Raw genomic sequence first — 14981 nt, forward strand, 5'->3', positions numbered from 1 at the left:
TTCCTTAACAACCCTTCACCACGTCCTCCATCGCTATTCTTTACTCCAATCTTTATTCACATTTTTCAATTCGATTCCTCCAATACAATATTATATTATATTGGGTGAAATAATATAATCGAAATGGTAATTGGAATCAATCAAATATTTAGTAATAGTAATGTTGGTTTCACGATCACAGAGTGTCGGACGACAGGTCAAACATAACCGTAAAATAATTTTAAGAGATGAAATAAAAGAGCAAACTTACAGAGTTATTGCAAGAGAATTGGATTTGTGACCCCTTTCGATGTGCCCCCACAGGGGGTATTTATACAAGATTTACATGTCTTGGAAAAGAAATTAAAAAAAGGCGCAAGTGTCAAATATGCTCATCTACTACTGCGAATTGCTCAATTTCCACCACGAACTAAATTAAGTGTCAAACAGGTCCATTTACGATTTAAATTTGTTCAATTGACTTTTTTTTACAGGTTAATAACAGGTTACCTATTTAATTATTAAAATAAATAAATAAAATAAAATAAAATAAAAAAGAATACAGCCACCGGCGAGGACAGCCGGTGGCTGTATTCTTTTTTCTTTTTTTTTTTTAATAATAATTTTTAAATTATTTTGAAATTATTGTTTTAATAATTGAATTGGTAACCTGCAAAAAAAGTGAATTACCTGCAAAAAAAAAAAAAAAAAAAAAAAAAAAAAAAAAAAAACTAATTGAACAAATTTAGTAGGTAAGTGTGGTTAATTAGCCTTTAATTTAATTCATGGTGGGAATTGAGCACTTGACAATAGTACATGGGCATATTTGACACTTCTTCCTAAAAAAAATTAACAAATTTGATCTTAAGAAAACTTCCTAAAGTGTCATACTTCTTTCCTAATATCGATAAGGGAAATCTCGCCCAAAATCCATATGAAATCCCTGGAAAATCTCCTCTAACAGCCTCTAGGTAAGACACCCAGTTGAGCGCACCAGCCCGACCACCTGTCGACTATCGTAATGTGGGCGCCCGGGCCTAGACGATCCCAACGCCCTGGCGAGGATCCTGTCTACTAAGTGCCTCCAGTCTTCTAGTAACATGGTCAAGCTGCAAGCTTCGAGTGCTGAGACGTGCTCCTAACTGGGTAACCTACTCAGGGGTATAAATCACTAGTCCCTCACTTTTTCGAGGTTCAGCAAGGAGACGGCTCGAGAAAGTAAACATCTACGAGGTGGGGGACCCGGTAGTCAAAGTGCTGAATGCAGGTTGAAACTTCCAAGCATCTTTGTCAATCTTGCAGTGTAGCAAAGAAACATGGCTAGCACCGATTGGGCTGTCTCTACTGTTGTGACGACCCCTCACTCTTCCCGACTGGCTGGTTGATTGAGGGTGTGGGCGCTAAATGAGGCGTATTAAATACGCCTCCTCATTTCCTATCGGTTAGAGTTTCAATTTTTCACCTCCCCCCAACCCTAAAGTAATCGTCGCGCCAGCCGTCATGTTCGCCTGCCAACCATTGGATATATGCCACGTGTCATCATCTTGACACCCTTCGTCCCCTATAAATATGCATTTCACCCTTTCACCACTACCTTTTCACTTTCACCTCTTCTTATCCTGCGCTCTCTTCTCCCTGCCTTATCCGTCCGGCGACCACTGCTTTCGTTTTCCGGGTGTCTTCCCATTTTTCGTTCACCTTTCCTACCAGTTTTTTCTCCGTGCTAGTTCAGGTCAGCCTTCTTTCCTCTTAATGTCTTATTCTCAAACCCCTTCCTCTTCTATTTCACGCCGGCAAGGCGTTACTAGCAATCCACCGCCCACTATTTCCAGTTAGTGGCTCCGGTCGGGCCTACCTCATCTGCTCTTCTAAATCCAACACTCCACGACCAAACTCTTCGCCAGGAACTGGGCCGGTTTGAAGACTTAGGCCGGTTGGTGACTCATCACTCTACCCTTTCTACTTTCGACTACCACCACGCTTGGCAGCTACTCGGCCCTACGGCTAAGACTCGAGAGGTTGGGCAACGACTAATAACCGACCCCCTAGCGGGCGATTTTGTAGGAATCCACTACTAGTTGGTCCGCTATGGTTTTTGAGTTCCTCTCCACCCCTTCATCTCTTTAATCCTCCGCTACTATGGTCTCGTGTCTGGCCAATTGGTTCCCAACTCATATCGCCTTCTAGTCAGTTTCCTCACCTACCTTCACTACCTCTAGGAGGAGGCCTCCATTTTTTTCTTCCACTAGTTAGTTCTTCCGGCTGTCGCGTGTGGCCGCCCTTGGATACGTGCAAATACGCCAAAGGGACAGGCTAGAGTCCTCCCACGAAGGTTAGAAGAATGACTTTTTCTTCGTTCACCCAGCTGCGTCTCACGCGGAATTCGACTTCCCAACCCTTGCAAAAGAGGACTTAATGTAGCAAGCTGGTCGGCGAGCTAGTTAAGACCATTCTTGAAAGCGATTTCATCTCCACTCAAACGCTGGTCTCGACTCTGTGCCATAGAGAAAACTGGTATCCTATCGGCCGAGGCTGCCACGACAGGTCTAATTCCTGCATGCAATCATGCCTGCTACCCTTCAAGAGCTAATCATAGTTCTATTTGTCTTGCGGGGAACAACGAGTTGGGTGAGGATTCTAATGAAATCGACCAAGGTGAGTTGGTTGCACTCCATCCTCGAGCTCCGGCCACTGAGCCCGTTGACCTGACTTCCGACGACGACTAGGCCGCTGAAGATATGGTGGACTGTTGAGCTTTCCATCGTGCGTAGGCTAGAGCTCGCCTACGTGCTGCTGACAAGGGCAAAGGCGTCGCCCCACTAGTCATCGGTGGGTCGCCGACTGCGATAGTCGGGCCACCGCAGAAACCAGGCAAAAGGAGTCTAAGAAGATTGGTGATGTGCTTTGGATAGAGTTGAATATTAACCATAGTAAATTGATTTAAATATTAAAAATTGCCACATAAGATGTCATGTCATTCATCTTACCTGCTTCTGAAAGCAACATGCTAAAAATGTTATATGCACAAATTTATAGAGTTAAAAGGTTTAATTGCACTTTTCTTTTTGTTTTATGGGCCAATTGCACAAACAATCAAACACTAACAGGGCGTTTGGTTGGAGGGGGGAATTATGTGGGAAAGGAATTGTAATTCCATGGGAGTTGAATTACTGGGAATAAAGTGGGAATTTAAATTCCAGTGTTTGGTTGATAGGAATAGAATTACTGGGAATTTCAATTCCAATGTTTGGTATACATGGGAATTGAAAGGGAATAAGTAGTATAAAGTCAAAAATGTCCATTATTGTTGTTAGACATTAATTTTAGGTTAAAAAGGGAAGGGGTAATTTTGACTCATCACTATCTTTTTTTCCCAGGAATTAAAATACCAGGGGGGACATGGGATTTTAATTCCATGAAAATGGGGAAATTGCAATTCCCTCCAACCAAACTACGGAATTTAATGGCCTTTAGAATTATATGGGAATTAATAAGTGGGAAGGGAATTTAAAATCCCTCCAACCAAACGCCCAGTAATAGTTCGATGGTCTATTTGACGTTTTTTCCTCATAATAATAATAATAATAATAATAATAATAATAATAATAATAAGTTAATACCCAAAATGGTCCTCGACTATAGTAGTTTTTCACAATTTCGTCCAAAATGACTTTGGTGACCTAATGTAGTCTTAGACTTTTGTGTTTTTGCTCAATTTAGTCTCCCGTTTGTCATTCCATCAAATTGGTATTAAATAAAGGGACAACTCAGTAATCTCAATATTGACATCTCTTTACTATCAGCCATACGAAGTGCGAACTCCCTCTTTCTTTTACGAATTACTCCCATAATTAGTACCCTTGATCTATCAATAGAGGGAGCAAAAAAAGGGCCTTTGCTCGCTAGCCTGATGAAGCTTCAATTCATACTTTTGAAGAAAGCCAAATAGGTTTCAAAACCTACAAATATAAAATTTGATTCGCAGGTCTGGAAGTAATTCGTAAAAGAAGGATGGAGTTCGTACTTCGCAGGACTGAGAGTAAAGATATGTCAATATTGAGATTATTGAATTGTCCCTTTATTTAACACTAATTTAACGGAATAACAAACGAATGATTAAATTGACCAAAAACACAATAGTGTGGAACTAGATTAAATCACCAAAATCGTTTAGGACAAAATTGAAAAAAATTATTATAGTCAAAGACCATTTTGAGTATTAACTCTAATAATAATATAGTAAAGCTTTCAATGAGATAATTAAAAGCAATTGTTGAAAAGTGAAGACACCATTCGTTAATATTTTTTGCATGTTTTATGCGGAAACATGCATGCTGTAGACTTTGCAGATATTGAAGATACACCACCATCCTAGGGACATACATATTTTTTTATTTTTTTTTAATTGTAGGATCAAAGCTTTGATTTTTGTAATCTTAGTGATTTTATGAGGTGTTTGGTGGGGAGGAAGGAATTAAGAAAGAAAATAATTGTAATTTGGTGGTAAAAGAATAAGATGTGAATAATGTAAGAATTCAAATTACATTATTTGGCAGGGAGGAATAAAATTATTGGGAATGAGAAGGAAAAAGTAATATAAAGTCTAAAATGTCCTTGTATAATCATAATAATAAGGAATAAGGTTCAAATTGACCACTGAACGTAACCTGAAAATGCAATTAGGCCACTGAACAAAAAGAAAAGTGCAATTAGGCCACTGAACACTTCAAAAATGTGCAATTAGGCCACTGAACTCTTCAAACATATGCAATTTCACCGAATAGTAGGTTACCATCAATTCTAGCAGGTTACTTGCTTACGTGGCAGTTGAGTTGGCATTTTTAATAATTTTTAAATAATTTTTAATAATTAATTTTAATAATAAATTTTAAAAAATTGAAAAAAAAAATTAAATAAAGAATAAAATGAAGTCATTTTTTTTTTAATTTTTTTAATTAAAAATTTATTATTAAAATGTATTAAAAAGTATTTAAAATTTATTAAAAATGCCAACTCAACAGCCACGTAAGCAAGTAACCTGCTAAAATTGAGGGTAACCTGCTATCAGGTGAAATTGCACATTTTTGGAGTGTTCAGTGGCTTAATTGCACTTTTTTCTCGTTCAGTGGCTGATACTGCTAATTCTACGTAAGCAATATAAAATAACACGAGACCAATTAAAGCAAGTAAAAGACTTTATTGATCACGGTAGAGGCCCTAAGTACAATCTACTTGGTTGCTCTGAGTACCGACTGAGTGCGGTCGAGATTCTCTAACAACAACCTATCGATCGTCCAAAAGTCCCCTCCACTGTAGCTACTGTGGGTATTTATAGCTGCTATGCCGGGGACAAGATTCCGGCCGCTCGGCATGTCTTCCACGTAGCCACCACGTGTCATCCTCCCGGGTGCCCTGCCTGTCACCATGAAGAGCCGCCACGCGTCCTTTCGTGTCCTTGTGCCAGCTCTTTCGTCAAAGGGCTACCGCTCGGTGGTTGACACCAGCGCTCGGGCAGCTTCCGGCCGTTCCCGACCGGCATCTCCATGAAAAAAAGCCCGACCTGCTACCTGCAAAGATCAAAAGAGAAAGACAAAGGCAAGTCGGTCGTGGTGGAGCTTGTGTCGGTCGGGATATTCCCTACCAGTGGCCTAATTGCATTTTCAGGTTACGTTCAGTGGCCAATTTGAACCTTATTCCTAATAATAACAATCACCAAGTGTACTTTTGTCATTTTTTCCTTTCCACAAGCATTGAATTGCAATTCCATGGAATTGCAATTCCCTCCAACCAAACATTGCAATTCCCTCCAACCAAACATTGAAATTTGTCTTGAATGGAATAAAGTAGAAAAGGAATTTCAACTAAGTGATACAATGACCAAAATGCCCTTATATAATAATAAAAATTCAACACCAAATTAACACAATGTTAAGCTTTTCAAAAATGAAATTCAAAACATCTTCAAATACTAATTATACAATATAACAAGTTTAATAAAATATTAAAACTTATTAAAAGCTTACATCCAACGATGGATTCAAGCTATTGAACGGTGGCCATCAATTCATGTACCAAATAAATAATTAATTCAGTCTGAATTACCCAATGAAGAGTAGTAATAGATTTGAGAGTGAAACTGAATTGAAGAATGAGCCTCTTTTTTTTTTTTTTTTTTTTTTTTAAAGAATAAAAGGTTAATTCATTAATCATAAACAGAAATGTTTACAATACAGGTCGTTAGAATGACAGTGCATTCTTTACAGTCAGACATAGAAACAAATTTCCTAGTAATGTTATAGAAAACTTGGATCGACGGACTGTTTTAGAAATTTGAAGCCGAAGTTGTTGGATGAACTCGGTGCTTCTTCACAGATCTGGTCAAACATAGCCAAGCTTGACTCTGGTGTGACCATTTTATCATTCTACGCTTATGAGGAGAACTCGCCAAAGAAACGAGAGGAAAACTCGCCAAAAAAACGAGAGGGAAACACTCGCCAGAGAGACGAGAGAAAACAAACTAGTCAAATGAACAAAGGGATTGTTGAAATTTTTAGCTAAAAATGGCATTTTGAGTGATTATTTTGTGGTACAAATATATATGGGTCCACTTCCGATTTGGGTCGGGTCAAAGTGGATTCGGATTCTTCGTAGTGAGACGAAGAATTTGATATAATGTACGCTCAAAATGGGTAATAGGTGAATGAGAAATTGATTCTCAAAGAGAACCTATTTGAGAGAAGTCAAAAACTTAAGTTTAAATGCTAATTGGGAATTAGCATTTTAATAACCTTCGTTTGCACGAAAGTTGGTTGGAAGCTTAAGTGTAATTAAGCTTGAAAAGCTTAGTTGAATTGGGAGTAGTGGAGCTCCTTTCGTGCTTAGCATTCAGTGCTACACGAAAGTTGTGTAATTAAGCTTTGGGAGCTTAATTTGAGAAATGGAACTAAAGCTTAATTAGTGAATTGAGTTATGAGTTCATTTCGTGTGAGCTCCTTTCGTGCTGTGGATTCGGTGTGCACGAATCAAATGCTATATGCATTGATTCGTGCTGCACCGTTTCGGTGCGTGTGGACCACTCGGGTGTGGTTTCCAATCCCAATTCGTTAAACATTCGGGTTTGTACGGACTTTTCGGTCACTCAGATTTTTTGAAACGGGTCGTTGTGGTCGGTACGAATTAATCGCGTATTAAGTTCGTGACCGTTGGAATTATTACGATAATAATTACGACCGTTTCAAACGTTATTATCCAATAATTAAATCGTGGATTTATGTTGGTTTAATATGCCATTTAGTGGGCTACTAACTCCTCTCTCCCCTATAAAAACCTATGTGTTGGGTAGAATGTTTCAGTCCAATTTTTGAACTTGAAAAATCATATTTTTCTCTCATCTTCTCTAAAAAGTTGTTTCTTGCAAAGAGATTCTACCAACACTTCCGTAAAACGTCGGAGTGCTCAACTTGTGTTCTAGTTCGCTAGGCTTTGGGTTGGAGTGCTCGAACGCCAAAGTCGTAGTCCGTTTTATCCTGGGAGACTGACGCCACAACGATCCTAGCACCCTCGGGAGGTGGTGAATCGGTTTTAAGGAGAGTGTGTGTACACACGACTCGGGCTTCCTCTGCTTCTTCTTGTTTCTTCGCGTTGGGTTGAAACCTCAGGTTAGAAACCCGTTCTTGCTTATTTTTTGTTCTTGGTTTCGGACCAAGTGGTAGGATTAATCTCGGATAGATTAAATCCTTGTACTAGTTTCGTACTAGTTGTGGTGGGATTAATTTCGTGGAAATTAAGTCCCGTGTACTAGTTTTGTACTAGTTGTGGTGGGATTATTTTGATAAAATAAATCCCTATTTGGTTAATATATATACGTTGTATATATATGTAATTTTGGTTTCGTACCAAAATTGGTTGGAATTAATTTTCTATAAATTAAATTCCATTTTTTTGGGACAATTATATATTATATATATATATTTTGTGTATCGATTTATTCACCAATATCCAACAGGGATAACGTAGAATCAAAAGAAAACAAAATAAATTGAAAAGATGATAGAAAACATGTCAGATCTGGAGAGTCTCTGATGCCTTTTCTGAAAAAACGATCGGAGAAAATCTGAGATCTAACGCTTATTCCTAAAACAACCAGATGATGGAGTCTACTAATGGCACCACCGGCTCAACCCTCCATTAGAGCGTCAGCCGGAGGATGGAGTCGCAGGGCCTTTACAGATGGAAAATGGAGAGAAAGCAGTTGTTTGGAGAGAAAATGTTTTTAATCTTCTATTCTCTGTAATTTTAGCAACCGATGAATGAGCTTTTAAAATCTCATTTTGCAAAAAACACACAAAAAAAAAATTAGAATGAAAAATCAAGAAAAATGACCAAAACCTAGATCCAAATTCAAATCAAGAACATATAAAATAATCAAGTCTAACAAGGGATTGAGAAGAGAGAGAACATTTTTACTTGAAAAACTAGGAGAAAGAAGTTTCACGCCTTCACCTCCTTCCCACAATCGCTGGATCTTTTCATCTGCTTATGGTTTTGCACCTTCCCAAACAGAGAAACGGTGAGACAGGAGAGTATAAAGATGAGAATGAGATGGTGGATGACAGCTAATAAGGCAAGGGTATTATTAGATGGGTAAAATTGTCTTCGCACTATCTTTTTTTTCTCGCATTAACCACCAAATTGTAATTCTTTGGGGGGGGGGGGGGGGGGGGGGGTGCTCTGAATTCTAATTCAGCAATTGGAGAGAATTGCAATTCCATCCAACCAAACAGTATAATTGTGACTTCCATAAAATTGCAATTCAACTATAGCTAAATTACTTCCAGCCAAATAGGCACTTAGTGAATTCTCACAATCAGCGGATTACTTTGAAAATTTTGTCATAATTCAAGGACTATTTCGTGTATTAAATATTTAAACATGTAAAATTGTATTTTTATCCTCAAATTTCACGGTGGCATTAACACATGACTTAAATGAGTAACATTTGTATATATGAGGATTTAGTTGGACAAGAATAATAATTGAGAATTAAATTTGTTATTTTACAATAGTCAAGGAATTATTTTGATAATTAAATCTTTTGTTTATTAGCTAGTAAAACTTCTGCAGAACTACAATTATATCATCATCTTTTCAATTGATTTTAATATTTTTGGATATTATTAATTAACTAGTTTTTCTATACGTGGTGTGCAAAAACATATGCACAATATTTATATTTTTAAAAATAAATAATAAATGTTTACTATTTAAAATCTATATAAAATCAAATTTATTTATTATATTAATCCAATATATAATGTCTATAAATGTTATTATTATTAAAGAATATAATAAAATATATGGTGGATGCATGTGCATGATAACAATAATGAAAAAGATAATGAAAGTTGTAACAATTGTGATATTTTTGTCCAAAAAAAAATATATAGTACAACCCTAAAAGCACAATGTACAAAAATGATTAGCACTAAAAACATGGACATAAATTAGGGATATAATTTTGATTGAGACTTATTATGTTTTTAGATATGCATGTTTGCACGAAAAGCCAAGTTTGCATACGATCTCCCCTATACACTTCAATTCAAACTAAATAATTAAGGAAAATGGTCAAATAGGCCCCTAACTTTACTTAAGAAGTCAAATTGGCACTTAAATTTTTTAAAGAATCAATTAAACCCATCAACATTCCATTTTAACGCAATTAAGCCCAAAAATCAATAAATGACTTACTATCACAAGTTATTAGAGATTCAGCCGCCCGGCACAATTTTAAACAAAAAAGTGACTGGTAAAGTTGGAAGGACCTATTGGGCATTATCTCATTGAAAGAAAAAGACTAGTTATATACGGAGTATATGTGTGTGTTATGAATAAAAGCTGGTCTTTGAACAGTTTCTACATATTTCTAATTTCTCCTCCGGTCCATTTTTACTCTTCTCTTACTTCTATATATATAGCTCTGAGCCTAAGATTAATACAAGATACATTGAAATTCTAACAGATTTCCATTATTTTTATATAAATTATTTTAGTGTCACCAAATAATATATATATATATATATATATATATATATATATATATATATATATATATATAGAATCACACTCAGGTGCGAATGCTTCGCCCAGGCGCGAAATAGGAATGGAGTCTGTCCGTCCATGTGTCCAGATCTAATGGATGAGAAACACTGATTTTTTAACAAAACGCGGTGGCATTTTCGTAAATAATTGAACATCAAAGTGCAAGTAAAATGTATTACAAGGGCATGTAAAATGTATTATCGGTGCAAGTAAAAATTTACACTGAGCATCAATACTTAGTTGCACCTATAGTTCTAAGTAGTTGCACACATAGTTATAAGTAGTTGCACCTAGGTGTATGAATGTTTGCGAGTGGTTTTCAGGGGTATTACTACCCGCTGAACTCAGATCAATGAATGTTAACAAGGCAAAATTACATGCACTTATAGGTGAAAGTAGGTGCACCTATAGTTATAAGTAGTTGCACCTATAGTTATAAATAGTTGCACATATAGTTATAAGCACACCCAGGTGCATGAATGTTTGCGAAAAGTGAATGCTAACAAAGCAAAATTACATGCACTTATAGGTGAAAGTAGGTGCACTTGTAAGTGATTTTACTTGCACTTCGATGTTCAATTATTTACGAAAATGCCACCGCATTTTTTTTAAGTTATTAGATCTGGACACGTGTTGCGCGCTGATTCGTTCGCATTTCCCTCCTGAGCACTTATTCGCACCTGAGTGCAACCCTATATATATATATATATATATATATATATATATATATATATATATATATATATAAATTGAGTGAAAATTGTATTTCACATAGTAGTGAAATTATTATAGTGTGGTTTCACTTTTGTTTCCATTTCAAACAGGTGTTGCATCTTTGAACGATAAAAGATTGAAAAAATATAAAACAAATATTATCTTGTAAATAACCATGAATGTTTCAAAAATAAAAGTTTGTTAATTTTAAAAAATGTGAAGCATATTATAATGTAATATTAAATAAAATAAAAAAATATTTTTTTTGAATTTTTTTTATTATAAATACTAAATGAAACAGATAAAATAATTTTAGAATTTATGTGCTCTCTATTTTGCTACATAAACTTTGCAGCCAACTACTTAGTCTGGTGCTCCTTTACACCTACCTACCTAGCTTCCGTGGTGGGTGGCGGCTACGTTCTTATTTTCCTTAGAATGAAAAAACTATAAAGAAAAAAAGAATAGTGTTTCTGTGTGCTATATGGTGTCTCGGGGACTTGTACGTGGTAGCGAAAGAGTTGGAGAGTTGGGATATGGTGGCAATGGGGAACCAGTTTTTAAGCGGGGAAGTTTTACCCTTTGCAGCAATGATAGCGGTGGAGTGCGTGGAGGTCGCCATTGGAACACTATCTAAAGCTGCCATGAACGCGGGTCTCAGCACTCTTGTCTACATTGTTTATTACAATTTCCTCGGCACCCTTCTTCTTCTTCCCACCTTCATCATCAGACGCCGCAGGTATAATATAATTAATCCCTTCAATTCTACACCAAATTCCCATATCAATCTTGTCTAATTAGCTCATATTTCTGGGTTTTGATGTTTTTTTTTAATGTTTCAGAAGTGATGTGCCTTCTCTCACCTTCTCTGTCCTATGTAAATGTTTCATCCTCGGCTTGCTTGGGTATTAAAAAAAATTCAAACTTTATCCCTTTTGTTTTGTTGTTTTTGTAATGGGAAATGCTTGAAAGAGAATTGAATGTCTAAATTGAAGAATGAAATGCACTGCAGGATTTGTTTGATGCAGATATGTCTCTTTGAAGGGCTCAAATACAGCTCCCCAACTCTGGAAGGTGGCATTAGCAATTTAATCCCTGGTTTTACATTTTTGCTTGCTGTAATTTTCAGGTAATTAAGCATGTCTTGACTAATCCTTCAAAATTTGTTAGTCAAATAAAACCAATTTGTCATAAAGAATCATGGTTTAGATGATAGTATATGTTCATTTTGTCATAAAGAATCACTAATTGGATTAATAGGTGATTAGGTGAGAATATGTTGAATCTCCTAAAACTCTGAGACTTTGTTTGGCATACCTAGCGCTTAAAAACCAGTAGCTATTAGCTTATTTTGAAACGCTCATTAGGGTAGTGTTTTAAAATAAACTGTTATTTTAAGCTCCCTATGCTTTACCAAACAGAAGTTATAGTTTATTTATAGCTTAAAATAAGCTATAAGTTCTGCCAAACAGAACCTAAACGGCATTAGTTTAAGGCTATGAAGGATCTTTCTACATGTTATGGAGTTTAAGTTAGATAATATTGAATTTCTTATTGTTGTTGTGCAATTCTTGCTAATTTTAAAAGCTTATAGGATGGAGAAGTTAGATGTAAGAAAAGCTAGCAGTCAAGCAAAATCCTTGGGCACCATAGTGGCGATTATAGGGGCATCTGTCATGACTTTGTATGAAGGCCCAATAATCCTGGGATATACTTCATCTTCTGATGCCAATAATGCACCTGATCAGACTGTAGAGGCACAACAGTCAAATTGGGTACTTGGAGGCGTTCTATTTACAGGTGCCAGTCTTATGTTATCTGGATGGAATGTTCTTCAGGTAAAATGAATTCAAACTTACTTGCCCCTTCTAACTGGTGCAATATCTTGATGAGGTCTCTAGTGCAAAGCTTATGCTTCATAACTTGCATTTTCATTAAGGAATTAATCATGAGTTGACATTTATATGTTTTCTGATGCATTTATTTTGGCGGTGTTTGGTAAATAGCTGTTAGCTGATTGAGTTAGTGAGTTTGAGTAGTTGATAGCATTAGCTGATTATAGAGAAGTGTTTGATAAATTAGCTGTTAGCTGATAGCTGATTACATGCAAAATGACTTTCTCAAAAAGCTTATTGAAAAAGCTACTTTGAGCAACTTTTTTTAATCTACTAACTATATTACCAAACATGACCTTTGAGTGCTAGATTATGATTATATCCTACTTTTATACTTTCAGACAGCTACTGTAAAGGAATTCCCTGAACAAATTACTATAGTGTTCTTCACTTGTTGCTTTGGGACCATCCAATGTGCCATTTTCTCTCTATTTATGGAAAGGAATCTAGAGGCTTGGATCCTGGTGCCTGGAATTGGGATTATAGCAGTTGTTCTTTCAGTAAGAAATTTCTACTCTACTCGAGTTCAAACATTATTTTGTTATTATCACCATAAACTTGTGTTTGTTCCTCCGGCCTCCACCTTCTCGATAATGATGGTTTACATTGGTGAAGACTAACCAATCCTTGCTCTAGGCAATATTTGGTGCTGTGTTCAACCGAAATGTTACGACTTGGTGCTTGGAACAGAAGGGTCCTCTTTACGTAGCCACGTTCAAGCCCCTGTTCGTGGTCATTGCAGCTTTCACGAGTTACTTGTTCTTGGGAGACGCTCTTCATTTGGGGAGGTAAAATGTCATACTTTGATGATAATTACTAATGAGAGTTGTTTGGGGTAACTGGTAATCCCAGCTAAGATGGCTAAGGATACAACTTTGTAATCACAAGCTCACGAGTTTAAATCTCAACCTTCTTAGTTTGAGCCGGTCAGGGGTAACCTAGGCTGGTTTACTTCTATCTGGTCCTTTTTCAACTAGGGTCAAAAGGCGGGATTTACCTAGAGCCGTCAAAACGGGTTAGCCCGTCCCGCCCCGCCAGAAGGGCGGAGCGAGGTCAAGTTTTTAAAACCCATATTAGAGTGGGGTTTTTAGCTCGCCCGTATGTTAGGCGGGGCAGGCTGGTGGGCTTTTGCGGACCCACAGGCCTAAGGGGGCAGGGTAGGCTGCCCTTACTTAGGCCCGCATTTTGGCGGGTCCCATCTTGCCAGCCTGCATTGACAACTCTACCCTCGGGTAGTGGTTGCGCGAATTACTGAGAGTTGTTTATGTAGATCTAATCCATATAATTATGGGCAGTGTGATTGGAGCAATAATCATTATCGTTGGATTTTATACGGTGATGTGGGGGAAGGCCAAAGAGAAAGCTATGGTGGAGCTTGAGGAGATTGTGTGTGAACCTGAATCACCAAATGGAAGATCACCTCTGTTACACAAGTGAGCTTTCAGTCAAACACAAAAGCAAACTACTGTATAATACTCTTCTCTTTTCTCTATATGGTTAGAAAAGATAATGTTGTAAAATGTTATTTCTCATTAAGTTATTGTATGCTTTACATACTACGGAGTATTATTAGCTCTCTTGTTATTAATTGTAAAAACAAATGCTTAGTATAACGCAGGAAGAAAGGAATATTTTTTTTTTTTGACCTGAAACTGGGGATGGTACAACATGATGCATAAATAAAGTTACTAATGGCAGGCATGGGTTTAAAAATCAAAATTGTAACCAAACCTTGTGGTCAAGCGGCATAATTGTGGTTCTCTCAAATGGGATAGATTGAAAAATTTATATGAACAGATACTACATTATAACAGTGTCTAGTTGTGGTATAATTGACAATAGGGGGATGTACAAAGTATATATATAATTAACATTTTTTCCCTACAAACTTAAAAATGATAAATGTTGGTACAATGGTATGCAAGGATCTATTTCTATAGTGTAGGTATTTGTGATGGTACCATTTGATAGGGGTGAATAAGGATTTGTCAAATTTATTCCTATCCAATCCACATTTTGGTAGCGGATTGAACAAATAACATGACCAAAAAAAGAATCTTGACCGACAATTCAAGCTTATCAACAAGGCCAACTGAAAGAAAAAGAGAAGAAGATAAAGTATTATGACAGAAAAAGTACTATATTTCTTTAGAAATATCTATGTAAAAACAAAATAAAGTAATTGTTGACTCAAAGCTTTTTAAATTTCAGTAATATAGCCTACCATAATCTTTAGACAAAGTAATGTAATATACTATAGTCTTTATGACTTTACGAATATTTAAATACCTA

At 36.6% G+C, this 14981-nt stretch overlaps 1 protein-coding gene across 1 annotated transcript; it reads left to right on the forward strand.

The window, feature by feature from the left end:
* Nucleotides 1-11168: 11168 nt before the first annotated feature.
* Nucleotides 11169-14225, forward strand: LOC109158137 (WAT1-related protein At5g40240-like). Its single transcript, XM_019305970.1, has 7 exons — nucleotides 11169-11533; nucleotides 11637-11699; nucleotides 11807-11923; nucleotides 12389-12632; nucleotides 13031-13189; nucleotides 13326-13477; nucleotides 13985-14225. The coding sequence occupies exons 1-7, from the start codon at nucleotides 11331-11333 to the stop codon at nucleotides 14124-14126; spliced, it is 1080 nt and encodes a 359-aa protein (XP_019161515.1). The 5' UTR covers nucleotides 11169-11330; the 3' UTR covers nucleotides 14127-14225.
* The last annotated feature ends 756 nt before the right edge of the window (nucleotides 14226-14981 follow it).

This window comes from Ipomoea nil, unplaced genomic scaffold (assembly GCF_001879475.1).
Source record: "Ipomoea nil cultivar Tokyo-kokei standard unplaced genomic scaffold, Asagao_1.1 scaffold2805, whole genome shotgun sequence".
Lineage (NCBI taxonomy): Eukaryota > Viridiplantae > Streptophyta > Magnoliopsida > Solanales > Convolvulaceae > Ipomoea > Ipomoea nil.